Source organism: Podarcis melisellensis, assembly GCF_964234715.1.
Source record: "Podarcis melisellensis genome assembly, chromosome: 3".
Classification (NCBI taxonomy): domain Eukaryota; kingdom Metazoa; phylum Chordata; class Lepidosauria; order Squamata; family Lacertidae; genus Podarcis; species Podarcis melisellensis.
Genome location: NC_138530.1, coordinates 76,470,896 through 76,495,195, shown reverse-complemented (window position 1 = coordinate 76,495,195; position 24,300 = coordinate 76,470,896). Strand labels below are relative to the sequence as shown.

Sequence of the window (24,300 nt, the reverse complement as noted above, 5' to 3'; positions counted from 1 at the left end):
TGATCTAGTAAATTCATTCACACATACAAGCTAACACTTGCTGTTGCAATAGTTCAATACTGAATATGCAACCATAAATTTACTATGAAAAACCAGAGAAACAAAGAACTGCTGTGGAGAATGTATAGGCATACTGATTAAAGCTGCCCAGAATGGATGGGGCAACCCAGTCAGATGGGTGAAATATGAAGAATAAAAAGTAGTAGCAGTTGTTGTTGTTACTGTTACTACCTTTGGCATAAGCTGAACCAGGAAGATATGCTAACTGGTAGGACACTTAAACTCTTACACACACACACACACACACACACACACACACACATTGTATGAAGCAGCACAATGCTGCACTTTTCAAGTAAGTGAATTAGAAATACAATAAAGCCTGAGGAAATGATGTTTGTCAATTCCTTTGTGTTATCAGCTGCTTTAGTGCAATTTACTTGCTTTCTCAAATGACTCAGTACGATAACAACATGTATTGCTCAAGTAAAAGCTACATGCAGATTAATGATAAGTAATAATTTGGTAGATGACCATCACATGTCATTTTAGTCTCTCAATAGCACAATCACTATATTACATGAAATCAAAGCTGATGGGTTTTAGTACTGCTAAAATTAAATGTGTGTTCTGCCGTGTGTAGCCAAAATGGTACTACACCCACATGAGATACCATTTTGCTTTGGGGGACCCAAAGGTTTGTGGAAGTACAAAAAAATTTTTTTGCATGGGGGGGCAAGGGGGACTCATAGATGATGAAAAACATTCTGGCTAACTAACTGGAGCAGTGAACTGTAGTACTCCATACTGCAAAATTTTCTTGACAGTCCCACTTCCATTCTGTACATCACATTCTGAATACAGTGAGAGGGATTAATCATAGAAAGCATTATAATATGCTACAATTTGCATAGCACATTGGCCAAGGGGACCAAATTCATTGACACTAATGCTCTCAGAAGAAGGGCAATACTTATCTATGCTCTTTCATAAAATTGCAGAGAAGATTATGTACTATTTATGCAAAGAGGCAGCCTTAGAAAAAGACCTTTATGTTTTGAACTCTTATTCGTAAATTACTAAGATCAAAAATACAGATAATATGCATGTGTGAAACATATTTGATCCAAAATCACAGATTTGCCAAGTGCAAATTCAAATAACTCACTATGGTCATCAGTGGGGGACTTCCTTACAGTGTGACTTGAACCAGAGGTTCACTCCATGTCTTATTGGCTGCCATCTTGTGGAACACACCACCCACTGAGATTAGAAAGACGCCAAGATTGTGAATGCCAACCTGCACTCCACATTTATTTTTAGAGGTTTTTCTCAGAATGATGAGCCTATTAACTGATAGCATTTGCTATTTTTTCAAGTACTGTATTTTATTCGTTTTGTTTTATTGTTGCACCCAGCTGTGATATTATCTAAATGTTTAGCAGTTTATAATTATTTCTATTTGGGGGGGGAGCTGCTCTACATAGTTAAAATGAAATCACCAAGAAAACCAAAATAGTATTAATAAATAGAGAGATGAAGAAAACTGAGTGGGTTTATAATGAAGGATGAGGCATTGGTGACTTGAAGAAAAGGTATAGCTCCATCACCAAGGCCAGGAAAACTTGCATGTTCCCATAAAAGGATAATTACCGGTAGTTGCAATTCAGATTGCATCTCTGTAAAAAGGGCAGTGAGCTATTTCTTTGATACTTTAATTTTAGTGGGACAGAAGCCACTGTGTAGCAAATGTACTCGTCACAGTTTCAAAACAACAGGTTAGATTAGTTTGGAGCCCATAACTGTCAACAAAGCAGACATTTGGGGCGGGGGTAGAGAATTCAGATGGTGTAACTTCTATAGTTGGATGTACATGAGATGCACTTCAAACCCTTCTTAAAACTGAAATATGCATTGGTGGCTGCTTTCAAAGGAGTGCAATACAAGGCACCGCCTTAAGATTTGGAAAGCAATGCTGATATCAGAGAACTGCTTGATCAGAACATAGCTCAGTGCCCAATTTGCTCACCAGCGTGCTCACCAACCGGTACAAGCAGAAGATCAGAGTCAATAACTGGGGACACTGAGCCAGGGAGAGGGAGGACACGGCTTGCCTGCCTGCCGGGGTGAGAAAGTCAGAGGACGTTTGAGTTTGTAAAGGGCTAGGGAAGAGTGTGTGTGTGTGTGTGTGTGTGTGCTGAGTGTGAGAGAAGCAAATGGTTTACGTGGCTTTGAAATTGGAGCAGGGAAGGAGCATATCGGGACCAGTGGTGAGCATAATGTCAGATGTGAAATTGTATGTGTCTAGGAGAGAAGAATGTGAGGGTGGAAGGGACTGGCTTTCTTGCTAGGCACATCCTAGAGGGAGTTTACTATTGGTAACGCTGAATATCCATGGAGGCAGTGTGATGAATCTTCCTGGTGTAGAAGGCATAATCAGGTAGTCAAGTATAGTATTTCCAGATTCTGAGGACTCGAAATGATGTATAGTGGCCCAGGCCTGTTACTGAAAGAGTGTGTTCGTAACCACTGGAAACTGCACACACATGTGTGGCGGCGGCAATAGTAGTGGTGATTGCATCACTTCTTTCCTGTTTCGCACTACTTTTGTATATAAAGTCTTAAGAATTCCCTTTGCATGCTCCTAGATCCTCAGGTGTCTTATATTTTTTCCAGTACACAAGGATGTACATTCATTAAACCTTTTTTTTAATGAGCAAAGTGAACAGTTATTGCTCTCCTTTAAGTAAAGATACTTACCTTTCCATATTACATTGAACTGGTCTACATGAGGCTGCAATTGTGCCACTTAAGAACTATTTATACTCAGTTGCAGAGGATGGGACCAGTTAATGTACACCCTTATTTCAATGGAAAGATAAAAGGGTCTCATTGTTGTACATGCATTGAAGATTATTTAAAACTCTTTTTTATTCAGATGTAGAGTATATTCTAAAACAAATAAGCAAATATAATGATAAAAAAACCATAGCTTAGTGCTGTGTGCGGAGCTATGTGCTGTGGGCTCTGTGTGAATGAAATACAGAATATTTTCAAGATTTAAAAAGTGGGGCTGATCATATCAGAACATGATACAGCACTAGGGGTCTAGGCATGTGCTGTGTGGAATATGACCTTGGAACTTGATACTGCATGGCTGGGATTGAAAGGCTGTACCTCATCATCCATGAGTGCATTAAGAATTTTCAGACTCCATCTTCAGCACCAGAACCCAACAGCCTTATGTTGAGAAGCCTCTGGAGCAGCATTCAATAAGGCTCAGGCGCCTGCAGCATAAAGGGAAATAATGGCAACTCCTCTTCCTTTGGAAAAGGAAACTGTGTGGTTATATTCAAAAGCATATTCACCTTGTTTTTAACATAATGCACTATCAAAATGTTTTGCATTTTATAATGACTTTTGCCAGAAAACATAATATTATGGAAATAAAAATGTAGTTGTAAATGGGAATAGAAAAAAATGTAGACATCAAACATAAAAATGTGTCCCTGTGTTTTTTACAATAGTTATTAAAATTAGTGAAAAGAACCCCCTGTTCCAAGGGAGTGGGGAAACAGCCCATTATTCTCATAAAGGCTTGTCTGTAGACAAAGGAACTGGCACTGATAAAATCCTTTGAGGGATAGAATCTTTCTGAAGATCAAATTAAAGGAAACTCTTGATGGGACAATGAGTGCAGGTTCAAGTGTATACACAAGAGATGAAGGAAAGCATTTGATCTTTTAAGAACCAATATAGAAAGTTGTAGAAGGAAATACTTTTTAAATTGAATACAGGCTTTTACAAAGAAGGGGGATTGAGATCTCTTCAGCCATGAAAGTGGAATGAATATGATACTGAAGAGATAAGCAAATTGGATATTCAAAGTATACCAACATTTCAAATTATGTCACAAGTGTATCTGCAGCATTTTCTTTCCATTTACAGTGAAGTTGACATTGTCCTTTAACAATCTACCAGTAATCCTTTAAGCACCATGGTTTACATTTTTAAAACCGCATGTAATTCTAGAACAGAACACAATTTAAATGTTGCATGAATTGAAATTGAGTCAATTTTTCGAAACATGAGACTGTGGTTTTTAGAAGTTTTATTTCTGAGATTGGTAAACCAAGTTCTAAACCTCTGAATATATGTCAGTTATTAGAAGATACATTTTTTTTAAGTGTGTTTTCCTGAAGTTTGACCTACTTGGAAATAAAATATTTAGTAGCTGCCATTTTGTGTGTGTGTTGTAATTTTACTTTCATGTGTTTTAGAGTCTTCTAAGCTTCCTTGTAAAGGCAGCATCTGGGCTAAAAATTGTATTAAAAAAATAAAATAAAGAACTTTAAAAACTCACAATAAGAAAAAATAAAACACAGAAATATCAAAGATACACAATGCCCAAACTGCAGCAACCTCAACACAACATTAAAATAAATGAATCCAGAGTCAAAAATTTCATATTCCATATGTTTCAAAATAGAGTTCACATATAAACTGCAGATCTACTTAAATATTTGTTTTCTATCAAAATTTACTTCCACGCTTATACTTTCTGTGTCACATGCCTAACCCCAATCAGTCATGCCACAGTTTTGCCCTGGCACTTCCAAGCAACCAAAAGGCAAAAGTGAGACCTGCACACCTAAATTAGATTTGTGGGGAAATGGTTCATGTACATTTTATGCAATCACTGTTATTTCACATTGATTTTACCACAAACAGCCATTTGTTTCTAGAGCTGCTTGTGAAACAATGCAACCCGACCAGTGCACAGATTGAGATTACCCTATTCCTCAGATCACTCATAAATGGAAAGCTTTTTGATCAAGTGGTCTATAAATATCCTAAATAAACAAATAAAATAGCAGGTGAACCACTTTCAGGATAGTCTCTTTACAGATCGTTTTGGCCCTGATTGCTTCAATGGCTTGATTTCATCTGCTGTATGTTGAGCAGATTGCAACCTAGCTTGCTATTCTGATTATTTAACAAGCATTGTTCCAGTTAATATCAAGAATACAGTGGCATTTTATTGAAAGTTGTACCTGTTATTGGCTGGCTTTAAGAATGATTGAGACTCTTTAATCGAGTTGTGTGAAATATGCCTGCAGCCTCAACATTTATATCCCTGACAATAGCCATTTGTTTCTGCTTCACTGACTCCCAAAAATGGCAGTTTGAAAGAGAACATCTAATCCTAAAGCAGCCATAACTGCCTCAACTCTAATCCTAAACACTTTGTTAAGAGTAACTGAATTTAACACTACAAATTATATGATCCAGTTGGCGTTTCTATAGTTGAAAATTTCCAGGCAATTAAGAAAACCAGGTACTATTTTTTTCCTGAAGGATAATAATTTTTGAGTTGGTCTAGCAAAACTTAATGAAAAGGAGGATATAAATTGCTTTTATTGTTTGGGGGCGATTTAAAACTAGAGAGGAACATAGTGTATAATTATGAACTGTTTTTCCGTAAATTAACTAACCAAAGAAGAGCAACCAATACTTGGCATATTTATTGGGACTGGCTTTTATCAGACACATAGCTAGGTGAAAACAGTACTGCTTTCCTGAAGGAAACTGCAAACTCATCTAATGAAGGGTAGCTGTTTGGAGCAGGCAGAATGTTTTTCTAGATATCTATTGATCTTCAGATTGTAGTTGCTGCTGTGATTTATTTGTATGATAGTGTTTCAAATACTTTTTTAAATAGCCTTAGGCTTCCGATACACTTGACATATTTTTAGAATTGCAGTCATATCAATATAAAATGCACATCTTTTCTTTTCTGGGAGTTGATAATGCTATACCTACTTTCCTAAAATACATAGGCATTTTAATTTACTACATCTCTCATACACGTTCCTATTGCTGAGGGCTTGTTTTTCCAGCCAGAACTCAACAGAACTCAGTTATGGCACCTCTCAGGTGGGTGCCATTGCTATTATAAGAAAACAAAGGATGTGTTCATGGTGAGTTTTGGCAGATCTTTTTCTAGAAAAATAGCAGTGCTATTGCTGCTTGTGGCGGCCACCCTATCCAAGCTGTCATACAACCATTTTTCTTTACTTTCATAGTCTTTCAGGGGAAAACCTCTTACAATCCTTATTTATTATGTCTCATTCTGAAAATTTCTGTATTAGAAATGCAACAGTGGTGCTTTGGAGAAAGCTGCTACAAAAGATTCCTATTTACAATATAGATCTCCTATTGAACAGGGGTATTCAACATGGTTCCTACATATGCTGTTCCTCTATGTCATCTTCCTTGACTTATAGGAAGCAAGTGGCGCTGTGGTCTAAACTGAGCTTCTTGGGCTTGCCGATCAAAAGGTCAGTGGTTAGAATCCATGTGATGGGGTGAGCTCCTATTGCTCTTTCCCAGCTTCTGCCAACCTAGCAGTTTGAAAGCATATCAATCTGAGTAGATAAATAGGTACTGCAGTGGGGGGAAGGTAAACGGCATTTCTGTGCACTCTAGCACTTGTCACGGTGTCCCATTGCACCAAAAGAGGTTTAGTCATGCTGGCCACATGTTCCAGAGAAGTTGTCTGTGGACAAACGCCTGCTCCATCGACCTGAAACAATATAAGTGCCACACCCCATAGTCACCTTTGACTGGACTTAACCATCCAATGGTCCTTTACCTTTTACTTTTTACCATCCCTGACCCTTGACTGTGCTATCTATGGATGATGGGAGTTGTAGTCCACAATATCAGGAAAGCACCACATTAGCTGCCCAAGCTGTGGAACTCAGGTAGCTGTGGAATCTAGTAAAAGCTGTTTGCTATTAAACAAGTTGGAAAGTTGAATTTGACACATTTTTCTGTTGCTGAAGTTCTCAAATTTTGTCCTACTGAGCCTTGTCAAGTCAGGTGAGGAAGAAAATTTGACTAAAATTGATTAAAATAAAAGATAATAAAGCAATGTGGTAGCTGACATATATAGTGCTGTCAAGCTTTCTGAATACTGCTGTCCCAAGACATTCTGCTGCCTCAAGCAGAAATGCAAGTGCCTCTCCACCTAGCCAATGCTTTAAAAGTCTTATTTGCACCCTGCAGAAACCAGCTTAAGCTTTTATCTACTCTCCTCTGCCTGCCCCCAACTTCAAAAATGTCACTTCACCTTGCTGCATGTCAGGACCAGCCCTGATTATGAAAAAAAGAGACTATAGACATAATTGTTTGCCCTAAACGCTTAGGAAGGGCTTTTCTAACTGCCTACACAATGTGTTCTGGATGGAATTGAGTCATAGATAAATTCTACACAAGTTTGGGTCTTGAATAAGCTTTGTCAAATGCAAGTCTTGCAGCTGAAACTTTTTTGTTATGATCCTTTGTGTGAAGTAGATCTCATTACAAGGCAATGGGGAGGGGAACAACTTCATGGTGATAAGAAGAAGAAGAAAAATCAATTGAGTCCATCCTAAGATTTAAATGTGTGTTTTATTATGATGTGCAGATTTTTAGATGTTGACAGCTTCCCCATGGCTTTACATTAAAATTCAAATCTCTGTCTAAAATTCAGTAGCTTCGTAATACACTGCACAACAGTTCTATAAGCAGCTTTTAAAAATTAATTTTATGTATGATTTTGTGCTGCAAGAAGTATAAAGCAAGCACTTGCTGACCTTTAATATTTAATCTTCTGGTTGCACATCATCATATTTTCTTCTTAGTACTTTTCTTTTTTTAGCTCCAGTACCAGAGGGATTCAGAAGGAAAATGAAAATTACCCCTTTACTGAAATTCATCAAAGATGCCTCCTCCATATTGTCATTCTAAAAAAGGACATTAAACAATATGATGAATCCACTGAGAGTATGTTTCCTTAGCTTTACAATGGAGGATTTCTAAATTGCTATAGAAGAAAACAATGTACAGTGGTAATGGGCTACCTACATGCCTGATCAGTGATGCAGCACACATAACACAGTAGCAGAATAGGATTGATTTGGAAATGTCAGTCTTTTGTGAGAGACGGGGCTTATAGAAAGGGAGAAAGAAATCAAGAAAATATTGAATGCCTCATCCTAAAATTGTATTAATTAGGATTGATGCAGGATACTATGAAATGGTTCTTAGCGGCAAGAAATAACAAGGAAGATTTTCCAAAAAAGCAAGGAAGATTTTCATTTGAGCTGGCTCCTACACTGCTTATGGCCTCACTAATTCCTCACCACACCCACGCTAGTACAGTTGTGTACCACATGCAAAAGACCGGAAAATCCAACCTGCCATTGTTTTGTGATTTTATTCATTGCATTTAAATTATTTACACCTTGCCCTTCACAAGATAGCTTCAATATGGCTTGCAATAAGGAGGCTAAAATGTCATAAGATTTACAAAACAATAAAAACAGAATAAATATCTATATAATGATGAACACATAAAAATATGAATACATATAAAAGCCAGTGGGCATGACAAGGAAAACATGAACATAAGTAAAATTTGAAGATGGCAATTAAATAGAACCATTCCCATGATAAATAGAAGATCATAAGAACCTACTGGAATAGTCCAGTGGCTCATCTAGTCTAGTGCAGTGTTTCCCAACCTTGTGCCTCCAGCTGTTTTTGAACTACAATTCCCATCATCCCTGACCACTGGTCTTGCTAGCTAGGGATGATGGGAGTTGTAGGCCAAAAACATCTGGAGGCACAAGGTTGGGAAACACTGGTCTAGTGTACTGTTTTCACAGTGGCCAACCAGACGTCTATAGAGAGTCTGAAAGTAGGACCTGGAAGAGATATCCCCTCCTGTGGTTTCCAGCAAGTGGTATTCAGAAACTGTGAAAAAATGGAAACTATGATTGATACTCAAGTTCCCAAAGCAACTGAACTGGTGATCTAAACTATATGGCCAAGTGTGAACTCTATCCACTGACCATTGTAGATCTCATGTGTCAAAATCACAAGATTTCTTTTGGCATAAGGTACATTCTGAGGAAACAACCCTTATTGCTGATGGTCACACCTTAAATACAGTGGTACCTCAAGTTAAGTACTTAATTCATTCTGGAGGTCCGTTCTTAACCTGAATCACCACTTTAGCTAATGGGGCCTCCTGCTGCTGCTGCTGCTGCGCTGCCGGAGCACAATTTCTGTTCTCATCCCGAAGCAAAGTTCTTAACCCAAGGTACTATTTCTGGGTTAGTGGAGTCTGTAACCTGAAGCGTATGTAACCTGACGGCTATGTAACCCGAGGTACCACTGTAAACCATTGCTGATCTCTTTTTATTGGCTTCGATGCCATTGAAATGTGAGACAAAAGTACAAATATGAAGAAAACCGAGGCTGTAAAACTGATATGTGAAACATATTATCAAATCCTCTACACAGATACAGCACTGATACACTATATCAAATGCAGCCTGCAGGCTGTCCATTCCCTTTTTGCCACAACTTCAGTTTATCCAAAGTGTGGTTAGTTTTAACTACAATTTACTCAAGCGTGCCAACTTCAAACCTTTGCTTATGATGTAGGCTTGCTTCAATAAACAATGGTTAATCAGAACTTTGTGCTTAAAATAACTGCCATGGAAATGTGTTGATTATTCTTAGAATTTGTAGAAATGACATTACAAAATACAGTTTATGACAGATTTGCCTTGGCAGCATGCCTTCCAAGAAAAGCCCTCTATTTTAGCTAAGAAAGGAACAGTGTGTAATCCTGGTGGAATAAAAGGAGAAATGGCTAGAGTGGTAAAACAACATCAGTTTCCAAATTACATATTCATGACTTTCACAAAACTCAAATTTAAAGTACCTTTCCAACTGACTTATGGGAGACTGATCATATTTAGTCTGGTTTTGAAATTGTATTAGAACTTTTCTACAGAAGCACGTTCAGTTTGCAAGGCTGGTATCAGAACAGTTGGAATTTATTCCATTTCATTTAACTTTATCAGCTAAGGATTATCCATCCAAAAAACGTATTTGGATGATAAAGCATTTTGTTCTATTTGTTATCTGAAATAATGTAGAATTCCAGTCAGGTATTACTATCTTTGGAACACTGGAAGTATAGAAGCTCTGCTGAGCCATCTGTTATGCTCTTTAAAATGTTTAGGGGAGAGTTTTCCCCAAAAACTTTTTTCCTTTAGGAAACATTTCCCACATTACCCTGCCTGCTATAGAATCCCTAAGCCTCTTTTCCAGAACCACAATGGATAGCTGTCTGCAATCATTAAAGGACCCATAGTTAATTCTGTAGTTACATGCTTCTGGAGGTGAAGCTACATCCCTTGAGTCTGAAGGTGAAGGTAAAGCCATATGCTCAGGCCGGGTTGGAGGGAGGGTTAGGTAAAAGTAGAAGGGAGTGCTCTGCAGGTAGCACTGGGCCATGGATGCTAAGAACATGAAAAGCTTTTCTCATGCTTCTTTCCTCCTGCGACCCTCTTCCCAACTTCTCTCGCAACATGTGTGTTTCCTGTCCCTGTATCTACCACCAGCCATTTAGTTTGGCCCCAGCTTCCATTGAAATCTTACCTTGGACTTGATTATTCTGCACATATTTACAGTCACTGCAACATTCATTGATGTTATTTGCAAGATCTACATTCTCAAGCAAATCAAAGGCAATTGTCTGTTATACACTCATAACATAAATGTATTGTTTGTTTTTCAAGAGCTGCAATAAAAATAGCTGTATTACTGAGCAGTAAATAATTCGATGCTGAAAATTTTAGTTAGCTTCCTTACAGATGATGGTGGCTTGTAAATTAAACCTTATGTATTAAACAATGATGTAGATCACATTTTCATAGTATTTTTTAAGGGGGAAGGGAAGATTTTACATATTATAGTTTTCATTAGAAATGTTTGTAAAGACATTTAATATTATATGTTCGTGTTTTCTAGTTTCTGCGGTACCTTTTCATTATATTTGTTTGCTTTGATCTGTTGGGGTACTCAGCTTTATGTACAGTTGTTGGACATAATCTACCATTATTGGGTGCAATCAAACACCATTAAATTCAATGAGAGCTATGCTATTGACTTCAATCAAATGTTTGATTTCTCTCACTGTAATCACTAGTGAATGATCTGACTTGTGTGACTCATTCTCATAACAGAACATTATTGATTTTTCTCTGTGGGACTTCTCTCCTGAATGTAAAGACACATTTTTCTTTCTCTTTCTTCTTCTTCTGGATTGCCTTTTCTCCAGCAATCAATACACTTTACTAAATTCATAGAGTGTCTTGTTAAAAATAATTAGCCAGAACAAAATGAAGTTCTGCCTTTTTTTTTTTACTCAGATTGTATTATCTTTTTGGGAAAACATAAATATTCAATAACTTAACTAGCATATCTTATATGATTCACACTGTATAAGAAACACAAATGTTTATGTTGTTAGGGTGAATGAGAGAAGACAGAAACTCTTCGTGGAGGAATTTGGCATTTTTTTCATTCATTGAGATTCATTCTTAGCAAGAGGATTACAACCATGAGAACTTGTGTTGGCCTGCATCAATGGCAGAAATTTTCACAGTTTAACATGATGGTGGGTGTGCAAAGTTAGCATTCACTGGGGCTCCCAGTTTGCAGCAATCAAAATTTGTTTGGGACATTAAGGGTGGTAGTAAGGTATAGAAACAAAGAGCAAAGTGTTGCACAAAGCAACAAGTATATCTTTCCAACAGCAGCCAACCGGACTTGTCTCTCGTATTCTGAATTAAAGACTCCATGTACCTATCATAGCTAAGAGCTGTTGATAGAAATCTCCATAAATTGAACTAAACCTTTCTGTAGAATTTATTTATTAATTAAATTGATCTTCTGTATCAAAAGAACATACAAAATGTATCAAACATAAGCAATAAGATTTTAATAAAAAATCCCAATCACTGTGATTTGAGTGTCCTGGGAAAATAATTTACTATGACTAAAATTTACTGTGTCTTTAAGCTGCCAGAAAGACTATTGTTTTTGCTAAAATAAATAAATAAAAGAAAAAAGAATATTAGACTGTTTATTTGCTATCAGGTCATTTCACTCTCCTTCAAATCTTTCCATAAAATATTATATTAAACTTATTATTACTATTATATTTAATACATGTAAAAATGTAAGAGCATGCACTTCCCTTACAAAGTTTGTTTATGGTGGGGAGGGGAGAGACAACATACTGAAAACTGTTGGCACACTGGCCTTTCATGATATGCTATCGTTGTCCACCCATCTACTTCAGCAGAGTTTAATTCATTTCTACTAAGGCAGCTGCTTGCAGGAATATTGAGGGGTTGTGGAGATAATGTTTGATAAAGGATTTCCTTGCTTATCACTCCATCCATCTGACATATTCTCTATCCAAGGGGGAATATGGGAAGAAGTAACAGTAACTTAGATGAGATGTAAATTAGATTCCAGTGTCCCTTGAAGTATTGATTTACACTTATGGAAAGAGATGTACCAATTGCAAGTATAGCTCAAGCAAATATTTCAACTGATTTTTTCCTGATATTTTAAAAATTTTGCCAACAAAACAACAACTCATTAGGAAATATTGGTGACTGAACTTGGGAAATCCTGCATGCAGAACAATTGCTCTACCAGTGAACTATTTATTTACTTATAGGATTCCTGAAGCAGATTTTTCTCAGATGGTGTTGTTCAACCACTTAGTGGAACAATAATGTATAATGTATGACATTGTTACCATGGGGTAACATTACAATAATTTAACGCTTGATGATGACTTCCTATTTCCATCTTCCCTTCACAGATCAAATTATGACATCATCACCCAAAGGAATTTTCCGGCCATTTCTATTTATCTTCATTGTGCTGGGATGCTTCATGGCATGTCTGCTTATTTATATCAAACCGACAAACAGCTGGATATCTGGTCCTATTGAATCAGCCAGCTCTGTTCTAAAAATGAAGAACTTCTTCTCCACCAAAAATGATTATATCAATGAGACAACTATTCTGATATGGGTATGGCCGTTTGGCCAGACATTTGATCTGAAATTCTGCCCAACATTTAACATCCACGGGTGCCATCTTACTACAGACCGCACACTATATAACCAGTCTCATGCCGTTCTTATTCACCACAGAGATATCAGTTGGGATCTGACTAATTTACCTCAGCAACCTAGGCCGCCATTTCAAAAATGGATCTGGATGAACTTGGAATCACCAACACATACTCCACAAAAGAGTGGGATTGAGCATCTATTCAATTTGACCCTCACTTATCGTCGAGATTCAGACATTCAAGTGCCTTACGGCTTTATGGTAGTTAGCACAAGCTCCTTTCCATTTGAAATGCCAAATAAAGAAAGACTGGTGTGTTGGGTGGTGAGTAACTGGAACCCAGAGCATGCTAGGGTCAAATATTATAATGAACTAAGTAAATACCTTGAGATCCATACCTATGGGCAAGCATTTGGAGACTATGTGAGTGATAAAAATTTGATCCCAACCATCTCCGCTTGTAAGTTTTACCTTTCCTTTGAGAATTCTATCCACAGAGACTATATCACAGAGAAGCTTTACAATGCTTTTCTTGCTGGATCTGTGCCAGTCGTTCTAGGTCCTCCTAGAGAAAACTATGAGAATTACATCCCTGCTAGTTCTTTCATTCACGTGGAGGATTTTCTCTCTCCAAGGGACCTCTCAGAGTATCTTCTTTTGCTCGACAAAAATGATAAACTGTATGTTAGCTACTTTGACTGGAGGAAGGATTTTTCAGTGCACCTTCCTCGATTTTGGGAATCACATGCATGCCTTGCCTGTGACCATGTAAAAAGACACCAGGAATACAGGTCGGTTGGCAATTTAGAAAAATGGTTTTGGAATTAAACTCCTATCCCTTACTTGCACTTTACATATATATTTTTAAAATCTAACAAAACCATTATTCCAAGTGAAGATGGTGGGGGGAATCCCTCCAGAATATGTGACATCTTTGTTTCCTGGATACAACATATTCCAGTTACACTATCTCTGGATCATTCATCCAAAACTCTCCTTACTTTCCACAGAAAGGTATCTCATTAAAAAAGACTAATGATGTCACGGACATTGGCCATGTTCTGTGTTGTTGACTTATTTGGAGAGGTGATCATTTTATTTTATATAGATGTGACTTTGAAAAGGAGTTAAGAGCTGGCAGCCTGAACAGAAGTTTAATTATTTTGTTAAAGCAATCAGCGCTATGGTGACTTCTTGTTATATTTTCATCAAATGCAAACACAAATATCATTTTTTGCAATGTGTACTGAGAAAAACTGAGAAGTAACTTATGTGGACACTTTTTAGAGATCTGTATGTGAAACTGGTGCACCATGGTTGCACAAATTATTCCTCCTGAGCCACTGGCATGCTATCTTATTTATATTTTGTTGGAAATCCTGCTATGTATATAGCTGGTTATGTGCACTGAATAGTAATTTATTGTTTACCATTTCTTTTTAAAACTTCCCCCCATTTTTTATTTGTTTGTAATACAGCAGTCACTGGCCAATACATAGAGTAATGGTGTTTACATTGGCTCAGATAGTTTCTTTCTGGGAGAAAACAGGCTTAGAAAAAAATTAAAATTTCTAGCTAAGATTCAATATAGGATTCAATGAAAAAATATTTGTGAGTTCAACTCTTTAGTGAAATACACATGTGACCTTCTATGCCATTTTATATACTGCGTACAAGGTACAGTTCCAAAAGCAGTTTTCTATGAAGCATGGAAGGCTTCTACTGAGTAAAAATAAGTCTAAAGACCCGTTCAGCTCATGGAACTAGTTTCCTAATTATTTGAACTCTGGCCTTGGTAAACAAATACATTTTTTTAAAAAAAATGTGCATTTTCCTCCATCTTCCTCCATGCTAGTTGATTGACAAAGTGAACATTTTCTATCCTTGGCGAAGTATTAAGTGGCATGCTTAGAATTAAATGCGAACTGAGTGCTTTGTTGAAATGAAGATTCAGAAGGCAGCAAATGAAAGTCTGTTTCCATTTGGGGACAAAGGAAGCAGCTTTATACCAGGTAAGACTATTTGTCCATCTAGCAGAGGCTGTTCATCATTTCAGGATGCAGAAATATTTCCACATCAACTGCTACCTGATGCTTTTAACTGGAGATCCCACCAGTTCAGTCTGGGGCCTTCTGCATAACAAAGCTCATGCTCCACTTCTGAGCTTGGTCCCTCCCATAAGCAATAATCAATCTTTTTTGTTGTTGTTTATCTGATAGGACCACTGTTTCAACAGTAGGTAGATATTTTGTCTAATGCCTTGAAAAGAGTAAATGATTTATCAGTTAGGTGACAATCTTATATCTGGGAGTAATCACCACTGAACTCAGTGGGACGTCTGGGTAGCTGGGTGCATAGGATTCTATTGTACAAATTCTTGTATTTATGACAGTTGCAAATCATCTACTTCTCAGATGTAATCATCTGACAATGATTCAGCCATTAGCAGGCTGCTATGATAGGAATATTCAGTCTCAGAAGTGATCCCTGAGCTGTGTGCACAATTAAGACAGCACTGGGACACTTACTGGTGGGAAATGTTTGAAAATTGCTGGATCAGGCTACAGCTGTTTGGGGCTTGAATTTAAGCCCATAGAATAGAGTTTCTCAGTGGTGATATTAATGCACCTCTCCTATGTCATTATGTTGTGATGATACTGCAGCCTTTTATTGGGGCACAAATATTTTAAGGTGAGAGATCTAAGTAAACATTTCAGTTCATATTTCTTTCTAAATTGATGAATACAAATGCTTTTGATTACTTCATGTTTTAACAATAAGCATAAAAGCATGATTATCAAGACCACAGCACAACAGAAGGCTCCAGAATGAATCATGAAGGCTGACAGAACCTTTCATCTGCTGGGAAAGTGAAAGAAGAGAAAGCAGGACAGCGACTAGAAGGCTGTTGATGTCTTCAGAGTTGTCAGTGTTCATTATCTTCCAAAGGGGTTGTGCATACAGTTTGGGAGCTGATGAAAGATGTGGTGCTCCCAGTTCTCCATACTTCCAGAAGCAATGAGCAGTAGCAGCCAATGAGGTGAAGGAGCTTACCTGAATAGCTCTGGGGCAGAGCAGTGGGAAGATAGGGGCTGGCAGAGCCAATCCAGCACTTCCACCAGCACACCTGCACAGCCCTAACCTTGCTCCGTCCCTGCCCCAGCACTAGCCAAGTAACCTGTAGCAACACTGGTGTTTGGATGCAAATTTGTGGCACTGCCCCACCACACTGGCCACTATTGTCAGTGAGAAGAAACCTGATTATAATGGTGGTTTATTTTGATGGGCAATGGCAGTAAAACATTTTGATTTATTTTGATCACATTTATAAATGCCCCGCATTGTGTGAACTATTGGCACATATGATATTGAATATTAGGTGATGGCTTTCTACTTGCAGAATATTATTGCTCCCAAGATACATTCATCTACCTATATATAGCAAGTCCAATCCATGTGTTTCTTAATGTGTTTGGGGAGAAGCACCCATCCTTCTGTTTCAAAGGGTTTTACATTGTCTCAGTACTTTGTGGCTAAAATCTATTCCTGTCCTTTTATGAATGTATGAATCGAGGGTTTCGTTAACACTAAATCAATGCAATAAAAAAAGAACAGCCTTTTAGGCACTGAAAGTAGACACTTCCCCTGAGAGAAGGACTAAGCTGTTTGCTTAAATGTATTTTATTAAAAAGGTAAAAATTGTAGGTATTAGAACTGGGGTCCCTGGTGTGGTGCCCTCAGACACACACTCTCTTGGTGCTCAGCAGGACCCCCTGCCCATCCTATTGTACAAAGAGGTTTTTTGCATTGGGGGGTGTTGGGGTGGCTCCTGTTCCTGTAAATTCCATCTACTTTGGCAGAAAGGAGAAAATGTTATAGCTGTTCTTAAACTCCCCATGATAGTGAATGGGGCACACAAAGCTCAATTTTATATAAAGTTGCTCAGAAATCAGATTGAAAAGGTGCACAGAACAACTCAGAAACTTTTTTTTTTTAAAATGCACAACTACAAGATGATACAAACACTGGCGAAGGAACAGGGGTGCCGGGGGAGCACACCGTCCCCAGCGGCACGATCCCGGTGGGGTGCCATCACAGCTGCCCACCCCCCGTGCTGGGCACCATGTCTCCGCAGGCAGTACACCACGCCCCCAGGACTCGTGCCACGCCCCCGCAGGAGGCGTGCCATGCCCTGGGGGGCATGCCAGCCACACCCCCACCTGCTCTCCGCCGAACCGTCCCCACCCTCCGCCAGAACTTGAAGCTCCACCACTGGTTACAAGCTGAATCTTGGGGCACGTGCACACCCCTGGTATTTTGTGATGCCCAGAACAGTTTAGTAGATTTCCAAATATGCTTTTTTTAGAAAGAAAAAAAAAGCTGGGGAGCCTTGTGTTAGAATACAGTGTAACATAGATAATATCCAACAGCTCAATACATGACCTGAAAATAGTAGCTTTTAAATGAGTGCTGCTTGGATATTATTTATAGTGGTGCAACAGTGAAGGCTGGCACATATTTTAAATCCAATTTTAAAAATGTTTTACAACAGCCACAGGCCCCAGAGACGGATGCAGTTGAATTTGAACCTGCACCCATCTACGGAACTAATATGTCTTTGCGCACAAAAGTTGTGCTTGGAACTCTAAGGCTCACATTTCAGTATGTGATACGTTTACTAGTCAGTAGAATTCAAAATGAAGCATTACCTTTCTCATATTTCTCAGCAAAAAAAAAGAGTTTTGGGGCAAACATTTGGAATTCATTTTCTGTCAAGCCCTATTTGATGTCTGCTCATCAACAAAATTAGCAATCATGAGAGGGAGAGCTACCTTCAAATCCTCCTATCGTGTCCTTGCCCTTTACCATGCATGCATGTGAGAGCATGTCTGCAGAGGACACACCCTCTAGACACATGGATTCTCCCCATGATGAGGGGAGATCTGGGTTCCACATTGCAGGAGAACCCTACATACTGTACGTAGAACAGGCACCTTTCTACAGTGTATCAGGGCGTAGCCAGCAAGGGCAGGATCAGCAGACATAGCCCCATTCTTTTTAAACGAGTATTTGGAGCACCCAAATAGGGCTACAGTGTTTGTACAACTATGCATTGTGATAACTCTATCTGTGATTCAAAATTCTTTCCCCCTGTATTTGTTTTATTTTCATCCATACCCAGTCTAGCAACTTATGTAAATATGTCCTTAGTGCTTTATTCTTATGTGACCTCTGGGCAATAAGGATAATGAATGATGGATAATTTTTAAGTGATAGATATTGTACAAATGAACCTTTGTTATCTGAAATATAACGTGGGGTTGTAATGAAATGTGTCCGTTAATCGTATGTAAATTGAGCTCATTTTTGTGTGAACTTTGGACTTTCAAAATGATTTGCATGTTCCCCAGAGCATTTAGGCAAATGGTTCTATAATGCATCGATCTTTTCCATTTTCTTTGTTTGAGAAGATGGTAATTGTTTACCTAATATCTAAGTGATAAGACATGGCTGCAACAGCTTCCCCATTTATTTCAATGGAGGAAACAGATCTTGGTGTTCTTTTCTGAATGAGGAAGTATTCCGTTCATTAGAGCTCTGTTTGTATGCTACAGCAGTAGTTCCCAAACTTGTTTTCCCACAGAAGACTTAAAAGTTGCAGATTGTCTTAGCAGACTACAGGTACTTAATGATTTTTCAATCTGTTGTAGCCATTGTGCCATGCTGTGCTAGGTGCTCTTTGATTTTTAATTGCATTTTATTGCTTCTATTGTATTTTATTGTATTACAGTTTGCATTCCGTACAATAAAAATAAAAGAAGCAACAAAAATACAATTAAAAATCAGTATGAATATTCAATGTGGGCATGCTACAGACCACCCAAGTGAAGGTCGCAGACCACTAGGAGTCTACGGACCACAGTTTGGGAATTCCTGTACTACAGGAAGCATGGAACTCTTTATCGGGACAGTATCTTCAAAGGTTTGAAAAATGTGACATTTAAGAACAAAAGCTGACACCTTTATTTCCAAGTGAAACTTTGATACTTCCCCTATGCACACACACATTTGTATCATCTGTGTAGGTATTACCACTGTTTCAAAAAAGCTCTATTGCAGGGAAACTGTGAATCTCCGCTGTTCACCAGCATTAACACTGTTACACTACAAGAGAAAACTGATAATATGCATGAATGTGATAGAATGAAATCTTAACCTTCGTTATCTAAAAGGGAAATCCTGGCTTGGATTCAGAGGTAGCTACTGTGAGCTGAATGGCATTTCTGCTCACATAAGGGAGACCCATGATTTATGTAGATTCCCTGTTCCATGCGCTGTGCCCTGTGCCATATTCTACAGCATTCACAAACCTCAAAATTGGCTTTCAGTGGTGCTGGAAGCTGGAGTGAGGAGGTTGGAGTTGAAAAGCCCTGTCCTGTGAGTGAAACATTGTTCTCAGTCCTTAGGACAAATTTTCTTTGAATGTGTATGTGTGTAATCAAATATATGGGCAATGTTTGTATGTTTTATGTGTTTTGTTTTGCTTTTTGGAAAGCAATATGCTGCAAAGCAAACTGAAGGTTGTATTATCAAAACTGTGTTATTTTGTGTTGGGGAAATGAATCCAAAAGAGCATACCATGTCAAAGTAATTTAGAACCTGAGCTCTCTTCTTTTGAGTCATATTGGCATTGTATTGTTTTCAATGGCAACTGAATCTGTCTCTGTACTGAAGAACATATATCTGAATTGATAAACAAGATGAATTCCTTTTGCTTGTTCAAAACGTTAAAGTAGGTTTGAAATTGTATAATTGCGTACAGGCTGTACCTTTCTGGTGTATAGCATAAAATAAAAACAAATAGCAAAAGCCTAAGAGCAGATATCACAGGTTGAACAAATCCCCCTCTCCCTGCATGCCCCCTAAATCTGCTACAGAGGGTTAGGGGAACTCTCCAGAGCAGATTTGTGGGGTACAAGGGTGATGAGAGGAATGGAAGTCCTGTTTGTGATGTCACTCTAGTTCTCTCAAGACCAGCAAAAACAGGCGCAGCAAAAAACTACAGTCATAAGTTATGATGGACAAGGTCACACATGTTAAAATTATGATAATTTCAACACTGTTGATTGCTAGAATGCGTGAAACTACAGCAGACCAATCTCAACCCTGAAGGATGCTGGCATCTAAGGCAATTTTTCAAGTGTGTTGATAATTTCCTGACACAGCTTCTACCCTTTCTTCCTTATCTAGATCCAGTGCCTGCTGTGACATAATTTCACTGTGTAATTATAAGCACTGCTGGCCCGAAATACTTTATCACCTGAAGCAGAACTGGCAATGTCCTCCCCACCCATAGGTGCATAGTACCCATATTGGCAGTTTATGTGAAAACAAAAATCCCACAGAGTACCCTTCCTAGGGAGCAAATAACACTATAATTATTATTACAGTATTATCATATGCGGGAGGAATTCAATTGCATGCTCTTTTGATCATTCTTGTCAGTGTAAACATTTTGGCTTGCCAGATGAAACAATCCACCTCTTCACTCAGCATGCTCTTCTAGGAACTCACAGGTGTGTTAACAATGACATGTGACCAAGAGGGGGGAAGAGATGTACAGTTGTGGTAGCTGCAGATCTCCTGAAAAATCTAGTTCAGTCCCAAGAAAACTATTCTAAAGAGATTTGTTTTTAAGGTTTGGAGGTTCTTCATTAGGGGTTCTTTACATGGTAGGGCTAATCCTGTTCCATATGGAAGGCTCCTGCTTCACTTCCACCTTTTTCATCTGCCAGTTGCATTTTCCTGGAATATTTTCTAGTATATTCACCTTTTTCTTTTCCTTTCATCCTTTCAGGTTTTCATCCAAGAAATAAACCACAAATCCATAAACTACAATTGTAAAATGATATCATATTATGGTGATATAGAGACCATGCATTTAATTCAATCAAAACCCTATTCTGAGGTAGGATCTGTTGTATTACGAGCAGCTAAAACAAGTTGGGATGAAACCATGCTTTGATATCCTAGGTTGTTATATCTGAACCAGGTATTCACTGGGGTACCACAGTATGCCATTATCTTAACTCAATTACACATTTGTAAATCATTATTTTTCCTGTTTTGGAAAAAAACAACGTATATCATCTCAACATTTCCAATATATTAAATTCTACCTTCACTGTATTGCAATGCATAAATGAGTTTTAAACAACTTAATAATAACCAGCATTTTTCTTCTACTGCTTTATTGATGGAAACCTCCTTTCCCACGAATATTGGGTTATTAAAACACTGCTATCCATTAAGAGATGTTAAATCAGTTGTCCTAAGCACAACTTTTCAAACTATACTTGCTACTGTACAACCACAGTGCCAACAGGTAACAGATATATTTGAATACATTTATTTTAGCCTCTATGGAATCAGATGCCATGGAGTTAAATGCCATTATATAAACACTTCTTCAGTTAGGCTTAATGCAGTGTGACATTTTCATTCCTTTTGTCCATAAATACCACAAAATGTTATCCATTATATTCCTATTCTTGTTCCATCCTGAGCAATTCTTCTTTTAAACTTCTACTTTCTATCAGTATCTGATATACTGTAGATAGTAAAGGTAAAGGTACCCCTGCCCGTACGGGCCAGTCTTGACAGACTCTGGGGTTGTGCGCCCATCTCACTCAAGAGGCCAGGGGCCAGCGCTGTCCGAAGACACTTCCGGGTCACGTGGCCAGCGTGACATCGCTGCTCTGGCGAGCCAGAGCTGCACACAGAAACGCCGTTTACCTTCCCGCTGGTAAGCGGTCCCTATTTATCTACTTGCACCCGGAGGTGCTTTCGAACTGCTAGGTTGGCAGGCGCTGGGACCGAGCAGCGGGAGCGCACCCTGCTGCAGGGATTCGAACCGCCGACCTTTTGATCGGCAAGTCCTAGGCGCTGAGGCTTTAACCCACAGCGCCACCTGCGTCCCTTACTGTAGATAACATGCCTTTATTTATACTCATCATTTATATTCTTAAATTCTGTTTCTTTCCTCAAGCACTTCTCCATTAATTTATCTAGTTTGTCAATCAAAATAAGAGAATCACTCTTTTTTTTATTTTCCTAACAAAATCTTCATACGACTTAATTTTTCCTTCTATTACGGGCTTTGAATTTGTGTTTCCAAGAGGACTACTTTCCCCATACAACCTTTAAACCTGTAATCCTAAATTGCCTTTAAGTGGTGCAACTGGTACTGAATGCTCACATGCAAACTAGGACAATTTTAAAGCATGACTTTACACAATACATGCTCCTATAGAAATAATTCCTCAGGAAAACAGCCTCCTTCATACGTTCTTTTCATTATGTTATATTAAATTCATTGGGAGCTTGTGTCCCTTTATTCTTTTTTTACAGCTAACTCAAAGTACCATTTGCGTGTAGTCATGGAGAGGCGGTCAGCATAGTGATGTGACAAAGCTATACAAAGCCTTTTGTTTTTTGGCTGATAATCAAATTGAAACCAAAATGGTTTTGATAGCTGTTTCATGTGAACTATAAATATATAACTTCAGTCTTTAGTGGCTAAAGATCTGATTGCAAACTGTTCGTTCACTGAGGGCAATCAGAAGGGCCATACCTTTGTTTTGGATGCACAGATATAAGTGAGCAGATCAGAATTAACATTATAGTGTTAATTAAAGCATATCAGAATCACTATTGCACATGCCAAAAAAATGTATTTATATGGGGGATAGATATTATACACACTGAGCATGTGTGCCAAAAATGGAGGATGTGCACTATAACATACTGCTGGCAGCTTTCCTACTTTCAACAAATTATCCCATTTTTGGAAGACTATAAACTAGCGCCTGAAAAGCTACCTATGGTCTTCTGCTCATGGAGATTTTTCACTTCCCCTTTACACCACGTTTTGTCTCTCACTTACCCTAAAAAGTCTTCTCTCAAGTCCATGCACACTGGTCTTTTTATATCACAGCCATAATTTTTCCATCCTGGAGTAACACAGTGTAGTAAGAATGAATTGCGAAAACATGAGCTTTCCTAAGGATGTTATTAGCAGCACTGGCAATTTTTAAAGTGCAGAGGTTTAAGTAGTTTTAGTCAGTGAAATCATTCACTATGTATTAGATGTACGCAAAGGATTTTGACAGTGACTGAGCCAATATTAGTACTGGCATAATTCTACTACTGAAATGAGAGAGACTTAAAAGTTCTTAATTTCTGGTTGATCATGCTTCTTGTGATTAATTCTACAAGTTAAACCTCCAACTTACTTTTCTAGACAATAAAAGAAAAAAATGATCAATTTTTAATCCAAGGGAGGCAAAAGAATGCAAATGTCAGGAGCACTTACAAATGGGTGAAGGCAACACCTTTAGTAAACCAAATGGAAAATCCATCAAGCCTTCAATAGCAAATGGGGTGGGGGGGACTTCCTTTGTTCTTCTCTGACAGGGATTGCAGAAGGAATTGCTGGGTCATTCCAACGTTTCTGTATTATGTCAACATGCAACCAGAAAGTCAGTATTGAAATGTTACATCCTTTTACACATTTTAAATCTTTCAAGGGCCAATTAATGGATGTTCTCTGTGACAACTGCTGTAAACCTATGCATATTTACCTATAACTTACTGAACTCAGCCGGATTCACTTTTTCGTAAACATGCATAGGTTTGTGCTGTTAGTCTTAATGTGCAAACTTGTTTCCAGTGAATGAGCACAAAGGTTAAAAATGGGGAAAATATTTGTTATATAGGACTTCTTATATCTTGTATTAATGCACTGTAATTTTGCACTACTTTGTAAAAAAACTTTAAAAATCTAAAACATGCCAAATGTACAGTATGTAAAATATTTTGCTGACTTTATCTAATTATCTTGTTTTTCTGAGTGTTAATGTGATGTATAATTAACTATTTTGACTCAAGCAACAGTGACCACACCCAACACACCAATGGATTGTTTTAATTTTTATATTAGCTACTTTCATAAATCACTTTTTCTACTTATTTTTGTATTTTTCCATGTCTGTGAAATATATAACCCTTAGCTAACATTAATGTAGAATAGCAGGTTGCTAGAGACTATCTTAAGATACAGATCAGCAATTGAAACTGTGAGCCAAGATGCTTTTGAATTACGCAATCACTAGCTTGCCAAATTACTTGAAATGTCTTACAAAATGAAAAAAGGGTGCTATTAGTCTTGCTGTTCTTTCATTCTGATAGTGAATAATGTTGACATTTAATAAATATGTGTTGGTTAAATTATCAATA

General features: G+C 38.0%; 1 protein-coding gene across 2 annotated transcripts in view; it reads left to right on the top strand.

Moving 5' to 3' along the window:
• Positions 1–16,751, top strand: part of FUT9 (fucosyltransferase 9) — a 47,820-nt gene extending 31,069 nt beyond the window's left edge. For both annotated transcript variants that reach the window (XM_081907009.1, XM_081907010.1), the window contains exon 2: positions 12,746–16,751. In XM_081907009.1, the coding sequence (XP_081763135.1) occupies positions 12,746–13,830 (1,085 nt within the window). In that variant the 3' untranslated portion in view covers positions 13,831–16,751. The remainder of the gene's footprint in view (positions 1–12,745) is intronic.
• The last annotated feature ends 7,549 nt before the right edge of the window (positions 16,752–24,300 follow it).